A 25,669-nucleotide genomic window follows, 5' to 3' on the forward strand; every position below is an offset into this window, starting at 1 on the left:
ACTACATACAGATTATACAGCCACCACTAGGGGGAGCTCACTACATACAGATTATACAGCCACCACTAGGGGGAACTCACTGCATACAGATTATACAGCCACCACTAGGGGGAGCTCACTGCATACAGATTATACAGCCACCACTAGAGGGAGCTCACTGCATACAGATTATACAGCCACCACTAGGGGGAGCTCACTGCATACAGATTATACAGCCACCACTAGAGGGAGCTCACTGCATACAGATTATACAGCCACCACTAGGGGGAGCTCACTACATGCAGATTATACAGCCACCACTAGAGGGAGCTCACTACATACAGATTATACAGCCACCACTAGGGGGAGCTCACTGCATACAGATCTATAATGTTGCTTGTATGTAGACATTTTAGACATGGTTGCAAAAACAAAAAGTTACCATTCACTGACAAACACAAATTGAAATTCCATCCTAACCTATTGCTGCTTACTCTGCTGAGGGCCTGTTACAATGTATTAGTGCATGTAAGAGCTATTACCCTGGAGTCCAGGACAGAACTGTCTCTAATACAAACCCTCAGCCGTGAGACAGGTTTTCAGTCTTGATGTAAACCATAATTGTTTCTATTCACTGACAGCAAGATCATGGAACTCACAAAGGGAGAAGTGGAAGACAAAAGTACATGAAACGCTGCAGAGATTTTCATTAGACAATGGAGGACGGGGTCAGTTATGATTGCGAGGCGCCGGACACCATGACGCCTCCCCTCCCCCTCGCTGTAAATCAGTCACCTTGTATAAAACAGGCCAGTGTTTATTGTATTGTGTTCATCCACAGGAGAGAATTCACCGCACGGTTCATACTTACATTCTCATTTACATCTATGTACAGACAATCAGCGGGAGGGTGACGGGCAGCGCCAGCGGTGAAGTCCTGGTCCCACCCTGTACCTGTGAGCATCATAGAGCACAGCACAATACAGAGGGGCCCCCGATGACCCCCTCATACACCAGTCCATCATCTACAACCAGTACACATGGGGGCAGGTGACCTCAGACGCCCGATTCATGGTCCCTGTTCCCAGACTCGGACTGGATCTCTGAAGACGTTTCCTACAGACATCAGGGCATGGTCCGCCATTTTGTTCCTATTAGCAAGGACATGTGACCCCCCCCCCCTATTATACAGATGTCAGGAGACCGCCGTCCATCTTGTCACCCTCGGCGCCGTCTTTCTATCAGGTTCATATGTTTAATGCTAATCGTACCACGCAATGACAATAAGGAAGACTTAAAGGTAGCAGAAGGCCCGCCGTGCTCGCCCCCCGACTGCCATTCTAGGGCCCCCACTCTGCAGCTCCAGGTGCAGCACTCCCATGTAGCATGATGTTCGCACGAGGGCGGATCATGGAAGCTTCAGCCACTGATCAGACATGACATAAAATAATGGAAGCTTATAGGACAGGAGGAGTCACCAGGCGGAGCGGCTCCGGCGCTGTAAAACGTCCGTGCAGCTCAGGGGCCGCTAAATACATGTACAAGAATGGCAGGAGGCAGAGGCTGGCGCAGGAACCAGAGCGTCTTAGCGGAGCAGCGGTCTGCAGAGCAGCTGGACCTCAGGCAGTGGAGGTAATGCTCTGCTCACCGTGCAGTGGTCATGATACAGGAAAGGTGCAATGTGCAGCCGAGCACCAGGGCTGCGACGTTCTGCAGGAAATGCAACAAGTTCCATATGATGAAGCTGTTCACATGCTGCAGTATAACAAACTGCCCGAGCAAAAACCTCCTCATCCAAACTGGGAATTTCTGCGTCCCCCAATAAATAATTCTGAGGGACCTTGAAAGGCAACTCCTCCGACGTTCTTTACATTTATAGATATTTATATATTTATAGTTTTTTACTCATTAAAAAAAAAATTGGGGTAAAAATAAAATAGGGGCTAGTCTGAGGGAGATGTAGGGGTCAGGAGGCTGGGGGTTCGCCTGCCGCAGCCAGCACCCCTTCATGTCTGCAGCTCCTCTGTGGGCGGGTGGTTCCGTCGATTCCTCGCTCGTTTCTGGTCCTGAAGATCTTTGGCGTCACTGTGAGCAGAGCCTGATGGGCGCCAGTATCCCTGGCAGTACTGGTTGATGAGTCCCATCTCCGGCTGGGATAGAAGCTGCACTAGATCATCGTAGGCCCCTGGGGGCCCAGCAGGGTGAGATGCAACGGCAGCTGGTGCTTCAGGGTGAAGAAGAGCGGCAGCAACAGCCTCAGCACTCAGAATGTGGAGCTGGACACGCATTACTGTGTGCTTGAAGTTGTTTTCGGTGGCCGTGCAGTGGTAGACGCCGGTGTCCGACAACTGGAGAGTCCGGATGAGGAGACCTTGTTCAGTCTTCAAGAAGCGGCCCTCCGAGCGGAGCTGTGGAAGAAGACATCTTTATTACCAGGGCAATCACAATGAGGAGTTGCATGCAGTCAGTGAATGGAAACCTCTACCTAGACCAGTTATGGCGAACCTATGGCACGGGTGCCAGAGGAGGCACTCAGAGGCCTCTGTGGGCACCCGCACCCTGGAAAAAATATATGGTGTACCAATATGCCTTAGAGTTTCCCTGCCCTTCATCGGCGCAGGGCACACTAGGCACGGCCCAGGCAGCGCAGGGCACATCTGGTATTATACTCCAGAGCTGCACTCACTGTTCTGCTGGTACAGTCACTGTGTACTGTACTGCACTGTCTCTAAAAGGTTCCCCATCACTGACCTAGACCCAAGTCCTGATTACACATCTGAAGGTGCGTTACAATGTATCAGAGTAGAATAACCTCTGACCTAAACTGATACACTAACAAAATGGATGTAATTCCATTGCCTTCACATTTTTGTTTTTGCCCCACTCCATATATTTGGCGGACTTTGCGGCATCAGGATCTGCTGGAGTTCAGCTCTGTTTCTAGATGGAGCTCATCTTTCCTGCAATATCTATAGAGCAGAGGAAGGAGCAAAAATCCTGAAATCTCTAGACTTCCTGACATACTCCCTATGGCTATACATCATCTGTCCGCACCGCCATCATCCAGGAGACCCGGATCTCTACATTTGAGGGACTGGTGTAATATCCCCGCAAATCCATAGAATCTAAGCCAATATAATCTATCAGCTCTGTTCACATAACAAAAAGACGTTTTATTCTTGCCCGCCGGCAGACTGCGTTTAGCTTTCCGCTGGGGAAATACGTCCTAGGTACACTGACTGTTACATGGGGTTTAAAGCTTTCAGCTTTGGACTCTGTTTGACCGGTTTTCTGTTCCTTTCCGGCTCTCTAGCTCCGTCCACGACATTCTGCTGGAAAGGAACTGACATCAGGCCAAAACGGAGTCCAAAGATGAAACCTTTAAACTCCACTTAACCCATTAAAGTCAGTGTATCCCTTGCAGTACACGTGAAGACCGTTTTCTGGGTCTGCCCTCGTATACCATTGACGAGGCCCTGCGGAGGGCTACAACATAGTGATCGTAACCTAAGAGTGAAGCAGGTTGTGCTTTCCTATACAGACAAAGGGGTGACATCGCTCTCCCGGCCTCAGTCAGGGACTGGCCTATGGACAAGCTCAGTGTAAGCTCCAGGGGTGTTCCCTACTCCAGTCTTCGCGAGTCAGGTGTGAGCAGGCATCTTGTTTTTAACAGGTGATCTATCAAAGTCTGATCTTCACATCGCTGTGGAAGTGACACAAACAAAAGGAGATTTCTGAGGACCTCAGAGGAAGAATTGTTGATGCTCATTAGGCTTGTTATAAAACCATCTCTTAGAGTCTGGACTCCACCAATCTACAGTCAGACAGAGTGTGCACAAATGGAGGAAATTCCTGACCATTATTTCCTCCCCGAGGAGTAGTGAGGTGACAAAGACAAGGTAAGAGCAGGTCGTGTAATAGTCTGTGAGGTCACCCAAGTTCCTTCTAAGCACCAGACAGCGTTTCTCACATTACCTGTTAATGTTCATGAGTCCACCATTAGGAGTGCACTGAACTACAATGCCGAGCATGGCAGGACTGAAAGGAGAAAGCCACTCCTCTCCAAATATTAACATTGCTGCTCGTCTGCAGTTTGTGAAGGTCACGTGGACAAGCCAGAAGGTATTGGAAGAATGTTCTTTGGACGGGTCAATCGGGAATAGAACTTTCTGGTGTAAATGAGAAGAGTTATGTCTGGAGAACGGAAAACCCTGTATCCTGCATAAAGACCTCATCCCCGCTGACACACGGTGCTGGTAGGATCATGGTCTGGGCCTGTTCTGCATCTGGGCCAGGACAGCTTGTACGGAAAGCAGGGGTTCAGATACTTTTACCGCTCATACACGTTATTTTGGAGCAATTTCCTCCAGGTCTGATATTTGTAACTTATTTGTTTGATTTGGTTCTTTATCTTCTTTTAGGACTTCTGTGAAAATCTGATGTAGTTTTAGATCAATTTTATGCAGAAATATAGAACATTCTTTAGGGTTCACAAACATCACTGTACACTGGAAACCTAGTAACAAATCCTCAGCTGAGAGCAGGACTAGCAACTGACTATGTATTTTATTTTTTTACGGGCAGAGTGCCTTTTAACAAATTTGCTCCATTTTACTCTGAACCACTGTATTACATTGGTGCTAAAAATGGCAGATTTAATAAATCTCCCCAAAGACAATTACAACTGTGTAGAGATTTTGGATTAATTGAGAAATAAAAGGGTTGTCAAGGATTAGAAAAACATGGCTGCCGTCTTCCAAAAACAGCACGTCAACATCCACAGGTTTTGCTGCTCACTTTAATTGAAGGGAGATGCATACAAGTCACAAGCCACTGATCAGCGAGGCCCTGCTGTTTTTCTAGTCCTGCACAGAATTTATACAAAAAGGTAGAAGACCTCTTTAACAGTTCAGGGTACAGTACTCTGAGGGGGTCATTACCCCCAACATTTGTGACCATCTTACCTCCTTTTTGCGCTCAGAGTTGTCCTTCTGTAGGATCCACTTGATGGAAGCCTGTGGGGAACGTGCCTGACATTCCAGGAACACAGAGCTTCCCTCCACCCCATACTGGGCGGCATCCATCCCATTCTTACTGGCTGCAGAAGAGGCAATTCAAGGGGAAAAAAATTAAAAATTACTGTGTGCATTCCGTGTCCATATCTCCGTTCCGCGCAAAAAAAAAAAAAAAAAAAAAAGTAAATAGAACACGTCCGCATTGTGGACAAGAATAGGACAGTTCTATTAGGGGCCGTCCCTTCCATTACGCAAAATGTACATGGCCGGTATCAATGTGCAATTTGTGGACCGCAAAACACCCTGTGGTCATGTGCATGAGCCCTAAGTAATGTATGTACACAGTGACTGCACCTGCAGAATAGTGAGTGCAGCTCTGGAGTATAATACAGGATGTAACTCAGGATCAGTACAGGATAAGTAATGTATGTACACAGTGACTGCACCAGCAGAATAGTAAGTGCAGCTCTGGGGTATAATACAGGATGTAACTCAGGATCAGTACAGGATAAGTAATGTATGTGCACAGTGACTCCACCAGCAGAATAGTGAGTGCAGCTCTGGCGTATAATACAGGATGTAACTCAGGATCAGTACAGGATAAGTAATGTATGTACACTGTGACTGCACCAGCAGAATAGTGAGTGCAGCTCTGGAGCATAATACAGGCTGTAACTCAGGATCAGTACAGGATAAGTACTGTATGTACACAGAGACTGCACCAGCAGAATAGTGAGTGCAGCTCTGGAGTATAATACAGGATGTAACTCAGGATCAGTACAGGATAAGTAATGTATGTACACAGTGACTGCACCAGCAGAATAGTGAGTGCAGCTCTGGAGTATAATACAGGATGTTACTCAGGATCAGTACAGGATAAGTAATGTATGTACAGTGACTGCACCAGCAGAATAGTGAGTGCAGCTCTGGAGTATAATACAGGATGTAACTCAGGATCAGTACAGGATAAGTAATGTATGCACACAGTGACTGCACCAGCAGAATAGTGAGTGCAGCTCTGGGGTATAATACAGGATGTAACTCAGGATCAGTACAGGATAAGTAATGTATGTACACAGTGACTGCACCAGCAGAATAGTGAGTGCAGCTCTGGAGTATAATACAGGATGTAACTCAGGGTAAGTTATGTACTTTAGAGTGACTCTACAGTTCAAGGAGATGAATATATCAATCAGATCAAGGACTAAATCCAGGACTCAAACAAAAGCTGATGCAGTCCAAGTACCATCTACAAACCCATCTAGATTATTTTGCATGTATGAAACAGTTTGTAGTTTAGTGAGCGTTGCGGGGCCCCAGGTCAGCTCTGCAGGTGATGTAAGGGATTAAGTGACATTATCAATAATCTTTTGCTCAGCAGTCATGGGGACTTAGGTCGGTATCATATACACGGCACCGTTATTTGGGTTGAATAGATTGTAGGACGTCCTAGTCCTGATCTTACCGTTTGAGTTGTAGCCGCGGCACTGCCTCATAGGATTCCCATGTCGGACATCCTGTCGACGGCTTCGCCTGTGAATAAGAGAGAGAAATGGAGACCAGAAGAGGAGGGGACAGATGTCAGGTGGATAAGGCCGTGGTGTGCGTTTGTTGTATACGATAAGGTTTCTCTATGAATTAAGCCCAGGCCTCACCCCTCTGCATACCGCTTGGAGGATGCTGAATAGCGCGAACACGTTTTTCCATCCCAGGCACAGTACGGATCTCTGGCTAGACAGCAATCAGCACACACCTCCCCGTATACGTCACAGCGATGGAGGGCAAGATGTGTCACCCCAGACACGGACGAGACATAGAGCTGTTGCTGTAATGAGAGAGGAACGAGTTATTCTGCCACATAGAACGTATCCCGAGAACTGACTGACACTGAACATCAGGGCAGAATCCACACAAGACGAGTTGGTACATTGGAACTTGGCCGTGTCTGGTCTAGATCTGGACTGTTGGAGCAGCCTGGTGTGATGGATGAGAGAAGCCACCTGTGGACAACCAATAACCAGAGCCTCCTCCTCACTACCCGTGGCCGGGTGATCAATCCGGACTACTTCAATTACATATAGACAGTGCTACAAGAACCATCGCCCGGAGAATAAAGATAGGAGCACTTACTCGTTTTGATGAGATTTTCATGGATTTGATGGATGCAGGGACCTAAGAGAGGGGACACTGGGTTACACATGAGTAGGACACAGATGAGGCATCGTATAACAAAATAATGTTCAGTCCAGGAAAAGTTAGAAGATTGCGATGGTCGTCATCCCTGTGGCAGGTCGGGTACAGGTATTCCTTGTGTAAGGATCTTGGAGCGATGAGAAATAACCCGACTATAGTATCTATATATTACCAGGACAAGGCTGGCCTCCACATCCCTGTCTGCACCACGGACGTGAGTGAATGCAGCAGATCCGAGTCCGTGAGCTAACGTAAGTGCATGATGGCCATGACAAACAGCAGCGTGTCTAGTATGTGGCGGCAAAATGTACTGTGTAATCGGCACCAACCTAAAGATGCCCTCACCTTAAACACTTCCACCTCCTCCAGGATGAGCTCCTCCGTCTCCAAGTCATCTTTTGGAAGCACAATCACTTTCTGCACCATGCCTTGATCTTAAACAAATGGTGGAAGGATTACAAGACGAGATACACAGACGGCTACGCAGAAAGTGCGACATTTCATGGAGTCTGTTTAGGGCTGGGCGATATCCTAAATATTCCTATGATAACGATATATATCGCGATAAATGCCCATTTAGAGAAAAACAAACACAGAACATGTACTCGTGTTTCCTTGTTGCCCCCATGCAGTAATATCCATCTCCTTGTTGCCCACCAAGAATAGGGTCACAATTCCCCCCCCCCCCAAATCTAATGGAGCGGCCGTGTCCCCTGCTGCTCTATTCATTCTCTGTGGCAGTGCCGGAGATCGCAGCGGTCAGCCATCTTCACCGCTCCCACAGAAAATGGGACATCCTAGCGGAGAACCCTGATAAGTGGGTTGTTCAGAGTGTGCCCATCATAGGTGCACATTGTCAGGAAGGGCACACAACAGACTTGTAGGTCCTACAGGAGGTGGTCACACTATTTTAATTAAATATATAAATTTCAGGGGTCACTAGGACCAAAGCGTGGCTTGATTCACCTGTCTGACTGTCTTTTTACTTTTATTTCATAAAACATGTTTCATACATTGTCAGGAAGGGCACCTTGGCATCATAAAGATGCATTTCAGTCAAATAAAACATTGGGGGTCATTTACTAAAGACTGGCGCTTCCCATATAGGTCTTAACTGTTCTCAGCCCCGGCCTGTCTGTGCAGCAGCCCCCAGAGAGCAGCGACTGTTCTCAGCCCCGGCCTGTCTGTGCAGCAGCCCCCAGAGCGCAGCGACTGTTCTCAGCCCCGGCCTCTCTGTGCAGCAGCCCCCAGAGCGCAGCGACTGTTCTCAGCCCCGGCCTCTCTGTGCAGCAGCCCCCAGAGCGCAGCGACTGTTCTCAGCCCCGGCCTGTCTGTGCAGCAGCCCCCCCGAGGGCAGCGACTGTTCTCAGCCCCGGCCTGTCTGTGCAGCAGCCCCCAGAGTGCAGCGACTGTTCTCAGCCCCGGCCTGTCTGTGCAGCAGCCCCCAGAGTGCAGCGACTGTTCTCAGCCCCGGCCTGTCTGTGCAGCAGCCCCCAGAGCGCAGCGACTGTTCTCAGCCCCGGCCTGTCTGTGCAGCAGCCCCCAGAGCGCAGCGACTGTTCTCAGCCCCGGCCCGTCTGTGCAGCAGCCCCCAGAGCGCAGCCACTGTTCTCAGCCCCGGCCTGTCTGTGCAGCAGCCCCCAGAGGGCAGCGACTGTTCTCAGCCCCGGCCTGTCTGTGCAGCAGCCCCCAGAGCGCAGCCACTGTTCTCAGCCCTGGCCTCTCTGTGCAGCAGCCCCCAGAGCGCAGCGACTGTTCTCAGCCCCGGCCTGTCTGTGCAGCAGCCCCCCCGAGGGCAGCGACTGTTCTCAGCCCCGGCCTGTCTGTGCAGCAGCCCCCCCGAGGGCAGCGACTGTTCTTAGCCCCGGCCTGTCTGTGCAGCAGCCCCCCCGAGGGCAGCGACTGTTCTTAGCCCCGGCCTGACTGTTCTTAGCCCCGGCCTGTCTGTGCAGCAGCCCCCCCGAGGGCAGCGACTGTTCTCAGCCCCGGCCTGTCTGTGCAGCAGCCCCCAGAGCGCAGCGACTTTTTACAGCCACTAGATGCCATTTCTTTGTGACCTAAAAGGACTTATACCCCCATGACTAGGGATGTCACAATACCAAAATTTTGATTCAATTTCGGTCCCATAAAAAGTAATGCAATACTCGATACCACGCAAAAGAAAAAAATTAAATGCCCCAAAAAGAGTGTGCATTCCGCAATTTATGGAACAGTCCTATCCAATTTTTTTATGGGAGAAGGAGACTAAAAAAAATTTCAGACATGGCGATACCCAATTAGTTTCTTTTTATGGTTTATATTTTCTTTTATAAAATTGGGAAAGGGTTAAAATTAAAAAAAATTTACTTTTTATTTTTATAACTATTAGCCCCCTTATGGGGCTAGAACCTGGAATCTTTTCATCCCTTGTCCTATGCACCCTAATAGAGATTTATTGCACACGGCAGCAGGGAGATTACCATGGCAGCCATGGATGGCTTCAGTAGCGTGCTGGCTGCCATGGTAACCGATCGGAGCCCTGAGATTTCACTGCTGGGGCTCCGATCAGAAGCTGCCACTGCGCCACCAACGAAGAGGGGAGGGGACCCTGTGGCTACTGCGCCACCAATGATTATAATTTATAATACTGGGGTATGGGGGGGCGCACCAATAAATGTACTAACCCCATAATACAAATATAGACTGCGGGTGCCGGCCATATTACACAGACAGCACTCTGCCTCAATGACAGGGATCCCGCCAAACCATGCCATTAACCCCTCAGGTGCAGCATTTGAGGGGTAAATTGCAGTGGTTCGCCGATTCCTGTCATTGAGACAGGGTATGCGATACGTCCGGCACCCGCAGTCAATATTTGTATTGACTGCCCCTCCCCTCCCTCCTCACTATTACCCTCGCATTGGTGGCGCAGCGGCAGCCGGCTCACAATGGGGGGGGTACACACTCTCCTTCTCCGGACGTTTTAGCTCCGGGTTCTGTGTGGCTAGACCATCACGTTTCCACACATTCACAGTCCATGCTTCATCCATGTTTTTCCTTGTCTAAAAGGAAACTCCTCCAGCAGTGAATGCCAATCACTCCACAGATTTGAGGAAAGCCAAGTGGCGATTGCCCCCTGTGGGAGCTGTAATGGCGTCATACTGGTCATCACCCAACTTTCCTAGAAACAGATATGAGGGATACAGCTGCACAGCATTTCTCGACTTCAGGACAGATAATTACAGGGACTTAGTTTACGATGCTGCCACCATCCGCACACGAGGCACAGACTTGATTGTGATGTGCTGGACAATCAGTAGCTTGCGCTGATTTCCTTCCTCACAATCTCACATCACTGATTACACTTCATTAACGTTATACTTCACTGTGATTGAAGCCTCATTACCTGTGCCTAAGAACAGAACCTCGTATCGCCCGTCAGACGCATCCACCTGATCCACAGCAATGGTGGTGAACTTGTAGTTGACATTGGTGCGGACGAGCAATGGCTGTCGATGGATGGGGTACACCGGATTGTACATGACCGGGTGAGTCCTCATGAAGTTTATTACTTCATCTGGGTAATCCTTCGTTGACTTCATGGACGGAGTGAATGTGCCACCTGGACACTGTGCACAAACACAAGGATGACGTTATACATCAGCGCCGCCACACGTGGATCAGTTTAAAAAATAAGAAACAAAGCAGATTCTAAAGGAACGGAGTTACACTGCATTAAAGCGGCGTACTAATCCTGAAGGAATTGCTCTTACCGTGCCCGGGCGTGGATATGGGATCTTCCCTGTATACGGCATCCACTGGTAGTTGGGTCCTTCCTTGTGAGCAAATGGTCCATTAAACACCATGCGTATGTCAGCCATCGAGTACACGCACACCGCCGAACCCTTAAACACAGAGCTACACAAGAAGGGGGAGGTTAGACAGATGCACACAAAACGACAATGCAAACAGCAGGGATAAGATGCAGGATGTACCCGGAGGCGGAGAAGACGGCGTAGATGACAGGGTTCTTATTGTCCTGCGTCTGCTGAATAAAGACGTCCTCTGGAAGAAAACACAATAAACCGGTGATGTCGTTACATCATACAACATGTCCCGCTGAGCGCCAGGCCTCTCACCCCAGATACATACGTAGTTCATCAAAATGAGTCTCTATCCCGTCAGCCCCCGGCACTGAACATATGAGACGCGCTTTCAGGAACGTGCTCCATTTATTTACCAGGCAGCAGTGACCTCCGTCGTCGTTCTAGGACAAGTAACATTATTTGTAACTCACATTGTACAGCGATGGAAGAATTCAGTACATCAGACCCGCTGCCTGCAGGATCCGGATGATCCGACATCCACACTAAATATTGTAGAACCACGTTTATCACGGATTCATGTGGTTACCTCTGTGCAGCTGAATCCCTCCATGAACGGGGAGTCTATGACTCCACTCCTCAAACTCCTTCAAGTAGGACCCATGGACTGTAATGTCAGACTGGAAGCTGGTCCGGGCTTGGTTAATCTGTGTAACGTGTGTATTCTGAAACTACTGTCCAAAAATGGTGCAGAACCCCCTGTACAATAGGTTACGCCACCACAATCTCCATCGCAGAACAGGTGGGTCCAGCACTTTTCTGCCCCCTGTTTTTTTAAGAAAGCAGCCATGTTTTCTAATCCTGGTCATCAAGACCAAGCTGCCCGGAGCCAGGGAACCTGCATGTTCATTAGAGTTTTCATAAATTAGGCTAAAAGGGGTTATCCAACACTATAGCAGACCTCACAGAGTGGCCGGCCCACAGTGGACATCATACTTACATGATCTCCACCGCTGGGTTCGACCTCTATTGCAAGGTGATGCAGAGGGCACAGGCCACTGCTGCCACCAGCCACTGGCTGCAGTGGTCACGTACCTCGCCGTCAGCAGGGTGCTGATGTCAGCGCAGCAGGGAGATGAAGAGCAGGCCGCGGAGCGATAGAGACTGAACACAGGAGCAGGTAAGTATGATCACCACTGTGGGTCGACCACTCGGCGGTCCGATATAATGTTGGATAACGCTTTAATCATTTTAAGACTTCTGCTAATTGATAATTTGGTTTCAATTTCACAAAATTGTCAACATCTCTGCTTGCCATCAGTGGGTGGAAACATTTTAGTTTATAGAGAGACTGGAAACCTGGCCTGTCAGAGGAGAGGGTTTGATACAATGTATCCAGTGTAGCCTCATGTCTATAAGCTAGACAACCTACAATCAAGACTGATACATTGTGGCAAACCACTAGGACGGGTTGTCCGGGCTTTTAATATTGATGACCTATTATCAGAATAGATTAACAGCTGAGGATCGGTCATCGATATTAAAAGCATGGACACAACCAGAAAACCTCTGCGACCGGTTTCCTTGATCAGATGACCGTTACGGAGGCAGATGGTGATGCGACAGTCCCCTTCTTACCAGGCACACTCTTCCAATGCGGGAATATACGGTTGGGCTGTGCGGAGAATCTGTCGACTTCTCCCGGAAGAAGAAATAAAGTTTATCGTCATTTCGCTCCAAGCTCTCAGGGATGAGCTGTACGTGGATGAACGCTGGATCTGTGGAGAGAAGGGTCATTATCTGAGGAGAAGAACAGGTCCTCTACCCATCATCCTCCTCTGCAGCGTATGACTGGAGTCTTACCATTGAGCCAGCGGGAATTGTACTGGTCGGTCCTCATGGCGGCTTGCTTGCCCATCGCTCTGAAAATAGCAGCATCAGTGCCCATAAAATCTATGTATACCCCGGAGTAGAGCTCCTCATCTGTAAAAGTCAGGACAAGATGCGACATGTAGACGATTCTCGCTGTCTGGGCGCCGCTACACTTCACACAGATGTGTACAGCGCAGAAGACGGAGTGACGCTTCTCTAGCTGGCTCCCAGCCCAGCAGCTGCTCCTGATTAATTAGAAAGTCTCAACCTCAGATTGTAAGGAAAGCCCCTCAGGTGGTGGACGCAGGGAGGGGGTCACATGGCGGGTCCCTCTCGGAGGGGCAAACAGATTAGCGGGAATGAGATCTGGCAGCCTTGTGTCCCCCCCAGATGGACCTCATCTTTGGATCCAACAGCTGCTCACAAACACCGTCTGCACGTTAACCCATCACTCCACAAGCTGTATGGTGCCTGATGGGGATGACTGAGTGTCCGGAGGAAAGTGTCACCGCGTAATGACCAAGCGGCAGCCTACGACTGGTGACTTATATGGATGCACTAACGGAAGAGGCTGTCCTCAAGTATAAGCCCTACAGGATGCCCCTTGCCCTGGTAAACAAGCCGGGAGAACATGAACACTTCTACTTCCCTTCATAGTTCCTAAAACTACGGGGTGTGAAGACTTGTGCTCCAGTCATGTCCAGAGCTGCTTCACGTGCACCATCCTGCAATGAACTGTTCTTTGTGCTGCAGGCAACACGCATATAATATAAGGCTTATGAATGCAGCTCTGGATGCGATTGGAGCAGGGCACATGGATCAGCACAAGCTGACGTTAAAGAGTTTATAACGACCATATAAAAAATCCAGCCCCCAAAGACTCCACTTACTGATGAGTGCGGAGACACTGTCCAGTTTAGGGTCATAGGCACATTTTCCTTTCCCTGACTCGACGCGATCTGGGTCCAGGTAGAAGACATAATCCTGTGGGGGTAAAGAGGCAGAGGGGTGAGGTACAGAGCCGCAGACATCACACTGTCACACTAAGGGTTAATAAACCATTGGAAGATTATAGGTCCTCAGGACTTTATTACAGGGGATGCCTGATCCATGAAGACGATATAAAGCTCCTGGGAGGAGGAGGTGGAGACGTTATGGAGGTGCACCGGAGGTGATCGAGAGGAAGGACAATGGGACAGCGGACAAGCTGTGCCGCAACACTAATCCTCAAGCACAGACAGCAACCAAATGATACAGGCTGAAGAGGCGGCTTCACTCTCTCAGTACATGACGTGCAAAGCTTCAAAATGGCGCCCGCCACAAAGGCAGAAAGCTCCGACATACAACAGGGTATGAACAGGTCATGTCTGCCCTCCAGAGCTTACAATCTAAAGTACTGTATTCCCTTTAGGAGGGGCTCATGTCAGTAATTCTTAATCATCAAATAATGAAAAGTTTTGGAGACTCCTAATAGACTTTGCCTTCATTCCCCACTGTTTTCAAGATCTCTGCTTGCAGTCTGTAAATAAACAAAAACTTTCCTGATTAAACTCAGAGGCTGAAAACCTGTCCTGATCTACAGTTATCTTCATCCTTCAGTCTTGGACTCCAGACTCGTAGCTCTTACCTGCACTGAGACACTGTACCAAACCCTTAGGTGCGTGAGCCGGACTAGAACAGGACTGTTTCCAAGCCTCTTAAAGTAAATGAGAACATTCCCAGTCCATGACAGGAAGCAGGGATCTTGAACACACAGCGAGGGAATGAAAGACACCGTGCAGTACATGTTATGTACAGACCGGGCCGCCCGCTGAATGACGTGGCGACACTGGTCTGTGTTTCGGCAGACTATGGGGCGGACTACCGGCTCTGCTCCGAGGACTCTGTCCAGGAGCTATGGAGAGGAAACGGTGGTACGTCTGAGGAGGAGTGAACCAGCCGGGCATGTATGAGCGGAGTAGCCATGGTCTTGTGAATCATTGAGCCAGCTCTGAAGACAGCATGGCAGAACAAGCATCACATGGCGACTCCATTCATACACATCCCATGCCATGACTGGCAAGTGCACAGCCCCCCGCTCACTGTGGAAGGGGCGAGGGTGATCTGTGGCGGCTCTGGGGTCTTCTATCACAGGACCAGCTGGTTCTCCTATGTGGGGGCATTGGGCCCCATGTCTGTACAACACTAACCTGTTCAGGGAAACATACAATTGTTTTAGGTCACAAAGAAAGATGGAATGAGGGCTAGAAGTTATCACTGCCCCAGTATCAGGATGGGCGGGGGGAGGGGGCTCCAGGGCCCCTGGGAGTGGCCCCACCTTGTGCTCTGCTGGTGCTGGGCTGGGCGGATAATCTGCTGCTCTGCTCCCTCTTCCTCCAGGGGGCGCTGTGTGATCTGAGGCCTGAAGAGAGGAGCAGGGCAATAAGAGTTAGACCTGAAGGCTGTTCAGGTTAAAGGCAGAAAGAGGAACACCGCCAGGAACGGGTGTGAGACACGACACGGATGGTGGACACACAGGGGCACAGATGGAGTCTAGCGCTGGCCCTAGGTGTTAGTTTTTGGATGCAATTCTGTAGATAGGAGACGTGTAGCATGATCACATGGAAACACGGAATACACCACACAGACATGCATACATAGCTACGCTGCTGGCACATACGTGTTACGGTCATGCAGGTGTCATTCATGAAATGAAAAAGAATAAACCGCACATGGATACAAAAGTCACGTGTGATGGATCATGTACGACACAGAATCACTGAATGTAACTCACCTCCAGAGGAACAGCCCCAATCCAGGCCACAACCCCTGCACCCTCCCATGTACCCACATACCGGATGGCTAGGAGCTGGCTGTGTCAGCGTCACCCGGTCTGCATCACAGCATGTTCACCCGTATACAATCCCACCCTCCAGTCCAAAACAGAATAGGTCACTACACATGTATCATCAACATACCTGGTACCTCCATTCCTCCGCTGGATTGGTTTCAAGATGGGTGCCAATGCTCGAGACCTCCCCACATGCAGAGCTGTAGGACAGTCTTATACACGTCCACTGCCGTCATATGGACCAGCGCCGATTATGTAGGTGCAGTGTCCATCTTAGGGCAGTGGAGGAAGGGGGCATGTCTTCGGGTTCTTACAGCACTCGGCATGGTGAAGTCCGAGACAGTGGCAGCCACCTTTAGACCAATCCGAAAGGGGAAAAGAACAGAGGGCACCAGGTACGTAAATTATACACGTGTTCTCCATAGTGAAGTTTTAGGTCTGGGCTGTCTCTTTAATAATATCAATTGGGTTCAGAGGTAAATGTCGCTTTTCAATGCGTGATATGGCTGTACGGACCAGATGTGTATGTAAAGTAGGGGCCCCCACTACGGGTCTGCCATAGACAGCAGTAATATATGCATCATTAAAGGATAACCACCAAAAACAGAGAGGATAAGGGGAGTGGTAGTGACTAATATTACACACCCACATAGTCACCCTAAATCCTTCTTTATGTCTTGGGTGGAGTTCCATTTTTGGATCCGTGTCCCTGTCGTCCTCCCTTTTATCAGAGCCACCTGACATTGTGCTTCCTATACCTTCCTGTACACCCTTGTGTCTTCTAAAGCTTCTGGCAGACAATAGAGCATACAGGGAGGAGCAGTCACAGGCAGCCGCAGTGCGAAGAGCGAATCCTCACAACAATAGAGATGGGCCATGAAACGCGCTGCCCCATTCCTCTGCCTAGATGAAACTCTGCGCTGTGGTGGCTTCTGAATGGGTCAAGCGACCCGGACGGTGGAAAAAGCTTCCATTACTCCTGGAAACCTGTGGTTCTAGTGCTGGGCTGGAGAGCCATCAGCCATGGGTCAGGTAACCGGTCTGATGGCGCACCGACACGTTTCAGACTCCACTCCCATCCGTTTCCCACTGATCTCAACCTGCACTTTTCTCCAGGGTGCATTGTGTGTACATTAGCCTCCATACTACCACCCCCATCATGCACACTTCTGCGTGTATCCTGCAGGTTCATAAATAAAGAGTAATTAGGACATGCTGGTGTGATAGGTCACAGTGATGGTTTGTAACGTTTATTTAACCCCGAGCTCAAGTGAGACGTGGCGCTAACCGATTCAGGACATGTTCAGACTACAGAGTTTATCCAAAAGCCTCAGTGGAATCCACAGCAGGCAACGCCCGGCTGACCCTTCAGTTTCTGCTGTCCACATTGACTCAGATCCACGTGGTGTCAGCCTGGAAACAGCAAACATGAAATACAGCGTGGACCCCACTGAAAACAAAGGACGGCGGATTCTGAAATCCAAACTCCTCATGGAAGCTGCTCCGTGTGAAACCCACGGGATGACACTTTACCATATGAAAGTGTCAACCCTGCCTGTAATAAGTGGTTATTGACCAACACCAAGCCTGCCAGGAAGTGTTATCCCGTGGGTTTAAAGAAAAACCGCGATGAGAGATAGAAAATAGGCTTCTATTGGATCGAGTCCTGGATGGCACAGACTGCGGGATGAGGATAACACTTCCTGGAAGTCCTGACCGGTCAGAAACGTGCGGTATTCTAGCTTCACCTTCTCTAAGTTGATGTCCCCCAGTAAGTCTGTCAGAAGGGTCTTTCTGCCGCCTAGCATTATACAAGAGCAGTACAAAAACCTGGTCTGCAGAGTATTGCTCCCAGCACTGTACAGAAATGCAGAGTATCCTCCATTCCCAGTAATCACACAGCACCCGGTTACCACCCGTGGCAGCGGATCATAGCGTTCAGTACCTGAGCTTTGCGTCCGCGGTTGATGTACGTGCACACAGGGTTATAAGCTCCTGTCCCGCACGCATACAGGTGCGTCCTGTTCCAGGGTTGGATGAGACGGATAAAATTACCGCACTCTCCCTGCGAATAACAGAAGTTGGAATACAGAGTAGGAGAAGCAAAAACAGTAAAAAAGATGGAAGTTTACAAGATCAGAGAGTGAACAAGGGGAAGAAAGGGGAAAAAGAAAGAGTTAATGAGATTAAATCCTGATCATCTCACCGGACTGTCTACATTATGTGCTCACCCAGCTTTTCTAAGGACAGATCTAATGGAAAAGCCTTTCTAACAAGCTGACAGCAGAGGACTCCTCCAGCATTTACAGGGGGGAGATGCTCTTTAATGTGCTGCAGGTTGCACTCGCCCCCTGAGCTGACACTTCATCATCCTCCTCCGGTCATACTCACATTGATGTCTTTACCGGATAAGACACATTCATCTATTCTCTGCTGCTTTGCCGGCCAGTGAATCTGCAGGGGAAAGACAAAATGAATCCTGTAAGTGGGGAGCCGGCAATAAAAGGAAAAGCCATCAACCCGCACCTCCAGAGTGAGAGCTGAAGCGAGCGCCTCCATCATGGGTAATAAGCTGCCTCTCCCTACACTCCTGTTACTGCTGCCTGTGGCGCTTCAGGCTCTGCTGTGGTTGCCTCACAAATGAGAAGCGGACATGCTGCCATTACAAGAAGATGGCGGTCAGAGCGAGGCAGCGCATTACGGTTATCATGCTGCAATGTGTTATTATAATCGACTCCCCGTATTCTGCACTGCTGGGCACAGATGCCAATACCCGGGCAGGACGCAGGATGTCAGCTGGTCCATCCTCCTCATATGTTTGAGACATCCGCGAGCATCTGAGAGCTGTGTGACGCACAAAGCGCAGTCATGTGACACCGGCAGCCATAGCGGTGAAAGCAGAAGGACACGCCTACAACGCCCTTCATATCCCGCGGGCTCTTACCATTATATGGGGAGGACAGACCACTGTGACCCTGGTGGTATACATACCCAGGACCCCACAGATGCCAGGCACAATCACTAGTATAAGACACCATCCTTGGTGCAGTCTTACTATCAGAGGCTCCCGGTTGATGTCCTGCAGATCCAGGGACAGGATGTAGTCTTTGCTACCCACGTACATCCGGTCGTGATCCTCATCTTTCAGCAGAATTCGATAATCGGTCGTGTTCAGCAGGAAGTTCAAGAAGTGCGCGGTGTTCGAAGCCTTCAGCTCTGCAAGGAGAAATATGAATTCATAACGACTACAGGTCTCAGCATGTTGTGCCAGCAGATGTGTAGTCCCACAAACAGCTGGAGAGCCACAAACCACCTAATCCTGCGCTACTGGAGCCAAGGACGAGCACCAACTGTACGGCTAGTGGATGCCATGAACCTTCCTGACGTGTCAGTGCGGACATGGAACATACAAGGCTCACTGACATGACCGCGATCCGTGCGTCAGGATTAGGTGTAATTACAAGAGGCATCACAGGGTTAAACGAGATTGCGTGGGAGAGATTAACCCGGGGACTGCAACGAGAGCCGCCTGCAGGTGCACGAGAGGCTTATGGGTTAATTAAAAGTTTAAAGCCCTAAAGAGTGACCCTGGAGGCCGGGACATGTCTAATTAAATCAGTTAACCGGGCTCAAGAGCATTTCAGCAATAAGCCACGGAGCGCAGCCCGACACCTCAGACGTGGCTTCTCGGAAACCTCTAGGACATTACAGTAACAGATGGGAACATTTTACTATGAAGTCGTCACCTCTGATCCCCACTGTGTACATGACATTACAGGCTGCAGAGCTGAAATCTCCCGGCATTCTCAGCTTGTTCAGCGTCTGCACATTAGTTGCTCTGGTGATTTACACTCTGGTAATGCAGAATGCTGAGTGCAGCTCTGGAGTATAATACAGGCTGTTACACTAGGCCCGTTTAACACAGATCCTGACGTAGGAGATGCGTCAGAACCGGACACAGAGGCTTCCTGAGAGGGCTCCTTAGACCGCGAGGGCATGCTGGGGGATGTAGTGCCATGACAGCTGGAGACCCCTGGGTTAAAGATGAGCTTAGAAGAGAAGTGTGTAGATAGTAGAAGTCATGGCTGACCCTCCACAGCACCAGACTGGTCACTAATGAGCATTTTATATCAGGGGACTGTGGAGCTTCTCACCTCCAGGGCCCGGCGTGCAGAACCCCACCGGAGCTGTAACCTCAGCCCTCTCTGGGGGACGCGAGACATCCCAAACATCTTCATTAGACGTGTGAAGGGGCCGAGAGCCCACGACAGCTGCGGCGGGATGATGTCATACAGACGTGGCGGGCACTGATACCCCTCAATCCCTGTCTTACAGTATAATTAATTTATGGTCTAATGTTACATTACAGGTGGAGCGCGGCGAACACTCGGCTCTGTCACATGGATTTCAGAGTAATAAATTATCATTCAAGTCTCATAATGGGCGTCACTGCGCTCTCCACAGACCCGGCGTGGCCCATTAACCAGCCATGCCACGTCCTCTGTGCCAGTCACCAGATATACATGTACAGCCGCATAGGATCAGCGTTTTGCCCAGTAACTGGGATTACTTGGGCTTCCAGTATGTGTCTTATTTCCCAGTATCTGGTGCTGGTTTCCATCAAGTATTTCACAACCTGGGCGAATTAACTCCTGGATCTGGGATTATTTTGCTGCTTGATGAAAAACAATAGTTGGTAAAGAAGGAACAGATGAGTAAATGTTTGTCCCGCTGCGAGGCTTTCATGTGGCCTTTGATGTGGACGGAGCTTTACATCCCAGCGGAGTAAACAGTAGTCGAAGATTTACTGCACATCACGTATGTAGCCAAACACAGAACATGCCATGGCGTGTTCAGCCGTACACTCACCGTGTGCAGACAGATCAGAGGGCAGCGAAATTACTGAGCAATCTGGGGCTGATCTACAGAACGGTTACACAAGAGCCGCAGCAAAGCTTTCTACATGAGGGAAAACAGGAGACGGGGTGGATAGTGTGGACAGAGCTGCGCTCACTATTCTGCTGGTGCAGTCACTGTGTACATACATTACTGATCCTGAGTTACATCCTGTATTATACTCCAGAGCTGCACTCACTATTCTGCTGGTGCAGTCACTGTGTACATACATTACTGATCCTGTACTGATCCTGAGTTACATCCTGTATTATACCCCAGAGCTGCACTCACTATTCTGCTGGTGCAGTCACTGTGTACATACATTTCTTATCCTGTACTGATCCTGAGTTACATCCTGTATTCTACTCCAGAGCTGCACTCTCACAGGTCTCCCAGCATGCCCTTACTGCTGCCTCCATACACCCCAAGCACAGGAGTCTACCACATATAGCGGTATGTAGCCCTGGTATGGGTTGTAGTGTAATGTGATCGGAGTCCCAGTTTATTTTTGCTGGGTAGAATGGAATACCGCGTGGATGTGACGTCATAAGATGAGGACAGCGCAGAAACTACGGCTGCGCTCCATGCGATGTGCTACACGGCCCCCGCAGTCTGGGCTCTCATGGCCCCGGCTTTCACGCCCTTTATATTGCCCATTATTTCACCCTGGAGTTAAGGAAACATATGTAGAATTTCAGGCATTTGGGGAGTAGAGAGGAGGCGATATGGTCTCCAGAACATGAACCAGAGGTTATTAACCCCTGCAGAACTGATAGCGGCAGAGACCAGACAAAGGGTTAATGGCTGCACAACAGGTCAGATTCCTGGGGGAGCCGGTCTGAAGTGAGGGGGTCCAGGCTCCAAAACACATGGGGGAGACGTACATGGAGACAGCAGAAGATAGACATGTCGGCTACTGACCAAACAATGGCGTCCTCGTAGGACCACCGGCAGCAGCACGTACAGCGCCCACAGCAGGTCAAGGTGCAACATTCTCGTGCACCTCGCACAACCTTGAATTTTTCATGTGCCGCGCTGGCGGGACGGAGACTGGAAACTATAGGGCAAAGCGTTGTGGTGACCAGGACCAAATGCATCACATTTCCGTATATGGCAGCCATGACAAGACGCAAGAAAGGAAAACTGTTAAAACAGGGAGCAAGAGCTGCGACATATCATGGCATGTGCGCCATCTGTGCCAACCTGTCAATACGTGCATCCTATGACGCCACGGATAAATGCCCACCACCGGAGGAATGTTCCCATGTGACAGCTCGTGGCCCTGCACGTTAGCAGCTGACACATTAATGATTAGTCGGAGGCGGCAGAAGACCCCCTGTGTGCTGGTCGCCGCCGGTCTTTGAAGCTCCTCCAGACACTGACCCCCGGCTGTAATTACAGAGCTCAGACCAGGAGCCACTAATTAGGAACCAGAGAAGATTTCAGGTCTGGGAGGGGGCGTGGGCCCCGTAACTGCTGCATACTAACAAGTCCTCTATTAGTACTAGGGGCCCCCACACGTACCCACCAAGTACTTGGGGCCCCACAGGTACCCCCCCAAGTACTAGGAGCTTCAGTCTAACAGTCTATGGTTGATGGCAGCTTCAGTGCTCTGCATGTTTATATAGACTCACATCAGGGCATTAAGTAGTTAATGTTAGGACGGTCCGTGCGCTGCACGTCTGTCTCCGCCACTGTGACCTCGCACACGTAAGAGTCCATGTGACTGCTGTATGCCCGGACAGACGTGTAGAGAACACGCCAGGCCCATGGTCTGGATCACAGGCCGCCTGGGCACACCTGGACCTGGGCGCACGCCCCACTCCTGTCTAACCAAAGTCATCATTGTGCACTGGAGACCACACACACGCAGCCGGAGTGTTTCCTTAACCTCCCTGGGGGGGTCACAGCAGCGCAAACACAAGCCCCATTCATGGCAGCCGGGCCTGCTACAAATCACACACACACATCCTAACCGCAGACCTGGAGACGGGAAATGTCGCATTTCAGCCCCCAATCACACAGCGCCCTGCGGTGCTCGCCCCACCAATAACAGCAGAGCCAACGGTGCCCAGGACGGCCCCAATAATCAAGGTCTACAGAAGATCGTCCCCACAAAGGTTTGTCATGTGCCACAGATACTTCCATCCCCCCATCTGCATGTATGACCGGAAATCTGCCTGTGCCATACAAATGGATCCAAAGGCACAGAACTGTTGTGTGTGAACTGCGCCGCAGGCGAGGATTCTCTACCCGGTGGAGCAGACGACCGCATCCTGCATCTGCCCAATGATACTGAGCGACCACTCGCCAAAGAGCAGCCAAATCTTCAAGAAAATGGCACCATGTGCATTTGGCTTCAGGAGACACAGGGGCGGTCAGACCAGTGGACGAAGGGTCAATAAGATGGGAATAGGTTGGACGTGACCAGAAGCCCAGTCCCTACGCCCGGTGGAAGGGGGTCCCGTCCGCCCAGTCCCTACACCCGGTGGAAGGGGGTCCCGTCCGCCCAGTCCCTACACCCGGTGGAAGGGGGTCCCGTCCGCCCAGTCCCTACACCCGGTGGAAGGGGGTCCCGTCCGCCCAGTCCCTACACCCGGTGGAAGGGGGTCCCGTCCGCCTGGTGGAAGGGGGTCGCGTCCGCCCAGTCCCTACACCCGGTGGAAGGGGGTCGCGTCCGCCCAGTCCCTACACCCGGTGGAAGGGGGTCGCGTCCGCCCAGTCCCTACACCCGGTGGAAGGGGGTCGCGTCCGCCCAGTCCCTACACCCGGTGGAAGGGGGGTCGCGTCCGCCCAGTCCCTACACCCGGTGGAAGGGGGGGTCGCGTCCGCCCAGTCCCTACACCCGGTGGAAGGGGGGGTCGCGTCCGCCCAGTCCCTACACCCGGTGGAAGGGGGGGTCGCGTCCGCCCAGTCCCTACACCCGGTGGAAGGGGGTCGCGTCCGCCCAGTCCCTACACCCGGTGGAAGGGGGGTCGCGTCCGCCCAGTCCCTACACCCGGTGGAAGGGGGGTCGCGTCCGCCCAGTCCCTACACCCGGTGGAAGGGGGGTCGCGTCCGCCCAGTCCCTACACCCGGTGGAAGGGGGTCGCGTCCGCCCAGTCCCTACACCCGGTGGAAGGGGGTCGCGTCCGCCAGCCTCCGGAGGGTCCCTACACCCGGTGGAAGGGGGTCGCGTCCGCCCAGTCCCTACACCCGGTGGAAGGGGTCCGCATCCGCCCAGTCCCTACACCCGGTGGAAGGGGTCGTGTCTGGAGAAGCTGCCAAAGCTCAGCGGAAACCAACAAAAAAAAGGAGACTATTCATAAAAAAAGATTTTATTTTTAATAAGGAGCAGAAGGAAACACGGCTTAAAAGTTACAGCCGCATCGCACTTACGTCAGCGCAGCCAAGAATAACACGGACATCCCAGCAGTATTGTGCGCTGGCAGGTTACGTTACATGGGGGAGGGGGCAGGTGAAGGGGCCGCCAGGATCCAGTCTACTACAGCACAAGGATCTGCCGAAAATCACATCCTCTCTGAAAGGCTAATGCCCAGGAGCTCACAATCTAATCTCACAAATATATCACTCATCATCCCTGCTCTCAGGAGTTCACAGTCCGCCATGTCACACAACACATCACTCCCATCATCCCACAGTCACTATTCAAATTGTGAGGCTGACAAGTCCTGCTGTAACAGCTGATGGGCTCGGCCCGATGTACGGGGGTAACAATCCTCTGAGCAGAAGACACCTCCCTCCTGTCGTGGACCTGAGGTTGACAGCTGTCTCATCACCGCTGCCTTTAATATTACGAGTCTGGCCCTTTAAAGCATTCTTCCGTGGCCCTCGGTGTAAGCGCTGAACACTTCCCTTGCACATGCAGCTGCGTTGCTTCGATTTATATGAAACATATGATAATGCAAAGCAGGTAACACACAGTGGGATAGAAAAATGGCGCGGGGTCTGCGGGCCCACCGCACACGGCCTCATTCACATGTGTATGTAGCAGCGCCGCTCACTGGATAACATGGAGAATGATGGCGCCCTGTGCGTGCGCTGCCCCCCCCCCCCCCCCCCCGTAGATTACAGTAAGTGGAAGACCACATAACAATGAATTTCATCCTCAGCTTTTCCAGCTGCTGTTCCATCAAATGTGAAACAAAAAAACCAAACAAAGCGGTTGTGGAGAAGCGCGCACATGTCGCAGGAGGGACGCCCCCCCCCCCCAAACAGGAGGGGGCACCGATTCTAGCTCCTACAACATGTCCCATCACTTTATGTTTAAATTCCTGACCGTGTCCAAGATCTCCGCTGCCTGTCAACCCGATCCCGCTTCCATCCAGAGGACCCCAATGTAGCAGTGCAGGTAAGAAGCATCAGCCTAGAGTGCAGGAGAGGGGAGCGATCTGTACCGCGTTTAGCTCAGGAGCGAGTCTCTCCGCCGTACGAGCAGGACCAGGCTGCCACGTGTTTTAAGCCTCTGGGCACAAATTCATGCTTCCATTCACAGACAGGAAACAGATCGTCAAAACTGTAAGGAACTGAAACATAAAAGGGGCTCATTTATGAAGATTGGAGTTTCTTACATACCTATTAATACAAAACACGCTGGTAAATAATGCAGAAAACTTATTACGAAGAGCATGGCGTTCTGTGCACCAGAGACGGCGGCTAGGAGCTGTGGAGACATATAACATTCCGGCAGATGTTATATCTTTATATATATATATATATATATATATATATATATATATATATATATATATATATATAAAAAAGGGGCCAAAGCCATGATAAGTGTCCCCTCCCCATGGCCATTAGAAAGGGGCAGAAGCTGTCCCTGCGCAGTGATTAAGCCTCCCTCACGTCAGCGTGCCGGATCCTGCACTTCGCCGTCCTTGGTAGGACAGAGGTGACATAGCTGAGCCGCGCTCCTGCGTTTATAGTCAGAGGATGGCAGAGACCGCCAAAACAAAACTATAAAAGGTTTAGGAGATCGGCGTTCTGTCCGCAAAGAGAACATACGGCGCCATCATGGGCAAGGATAGCCCAACAATCGATTGAGGCGCCCGCTGGAGGTCATCTTCTGTGCTCAC

At 50.6% G+C, this 25,669-nt stretch overlaps 1 protein-coding gene across 4 annotated transcripts in view; it reads right to left on the minus strand.

Moving 5' to 3' along the window:
* Positions 1-664: 664 nt before the first annotated feature.
* Positions 665-25,669, minus strand: part of SEMA3F (semaphorin 3F) — a 56,162-nt gene continuing 31,157 nt past the window's right edge. Inside the window, exons 3-19 of one of the 4 annotated variants that reach the window (XM_044300622.1) lie at positions 18,748-18,908; positions 18,084-18,146; positions 17,638-17,757; positions 15,180-15,263; positions 13,753-13,846; positions 12,854-12,973; positions 12,629-12,768; positions 11,319-11,433; positions 11,162-11,231; positions 10,940-11,084; positions 10,573-10,795; positions 7,533-7,621; positions 7,125-7,166; positions 6,650-6,819; positions 6,460-6,527; positions 4,944-5,077; positions 665-2,387 (exon numbers count right to left, since the gene is read on the minus strand). In XM_044300622.1, coding sequence (XP_044156557.1) covers positions 1,986-2,387; positions 4,944-5,077; positions 6,460-6,527; positions 6,650-6,819; positions 7,125-7,166; positions 7,533-7,621; positions 10,573-10,795; positions 10,940-11,084; positions 11,162-11,231; positions 11,319-11,433; positions 12,629-12,768; positions 12,854-12,973; positions 13,753-13,846; positions 15,180-15,263; positions 17,638-17,757; positions 18,084-18,146; positions 18,748-18,908 — 2,240 coding nt within the window. In that variant the 3' untranslated portion in view covers positions 665-1,985. The remainder of the gene's footprint in view (positions 2,388-4,943; positions 5,078-6,459; positions 6,528-6,649; positions 6,820-7,124; positions 7,167-7,532; positions 7,622-10,572; positions 10,796-10,939; positions 11,085-11,161; positions 11,232-11,318; positions 11,434-12,628; positions 12,769-12,853; positions 12,974-13,752; positions 13,847-15,179; positions 15,264-17,637; positions 17,758-18,083; positions 18,147-18,747; positions 18,909-25,669) is intronic. The other 3 variants (XM_044300623.1, XM_044300625.1, XM_044300626.1) reach the window with 3 other exon arrangements.

Source organism: Bufo gargarizans, chromosome 7 (assembly GCF_014858855.1).
Source record: "Bufo gargarizans isolate SCDJY-AF-19 chromosome 7, ASM1485885v1, whole genome shotgun sequence".
Lineage (NCBI taxonomy): Eukaryota > Metazoa > Chordata > Amphibia > Anura > Bufonidae > Bufo > Bufo gargarizans.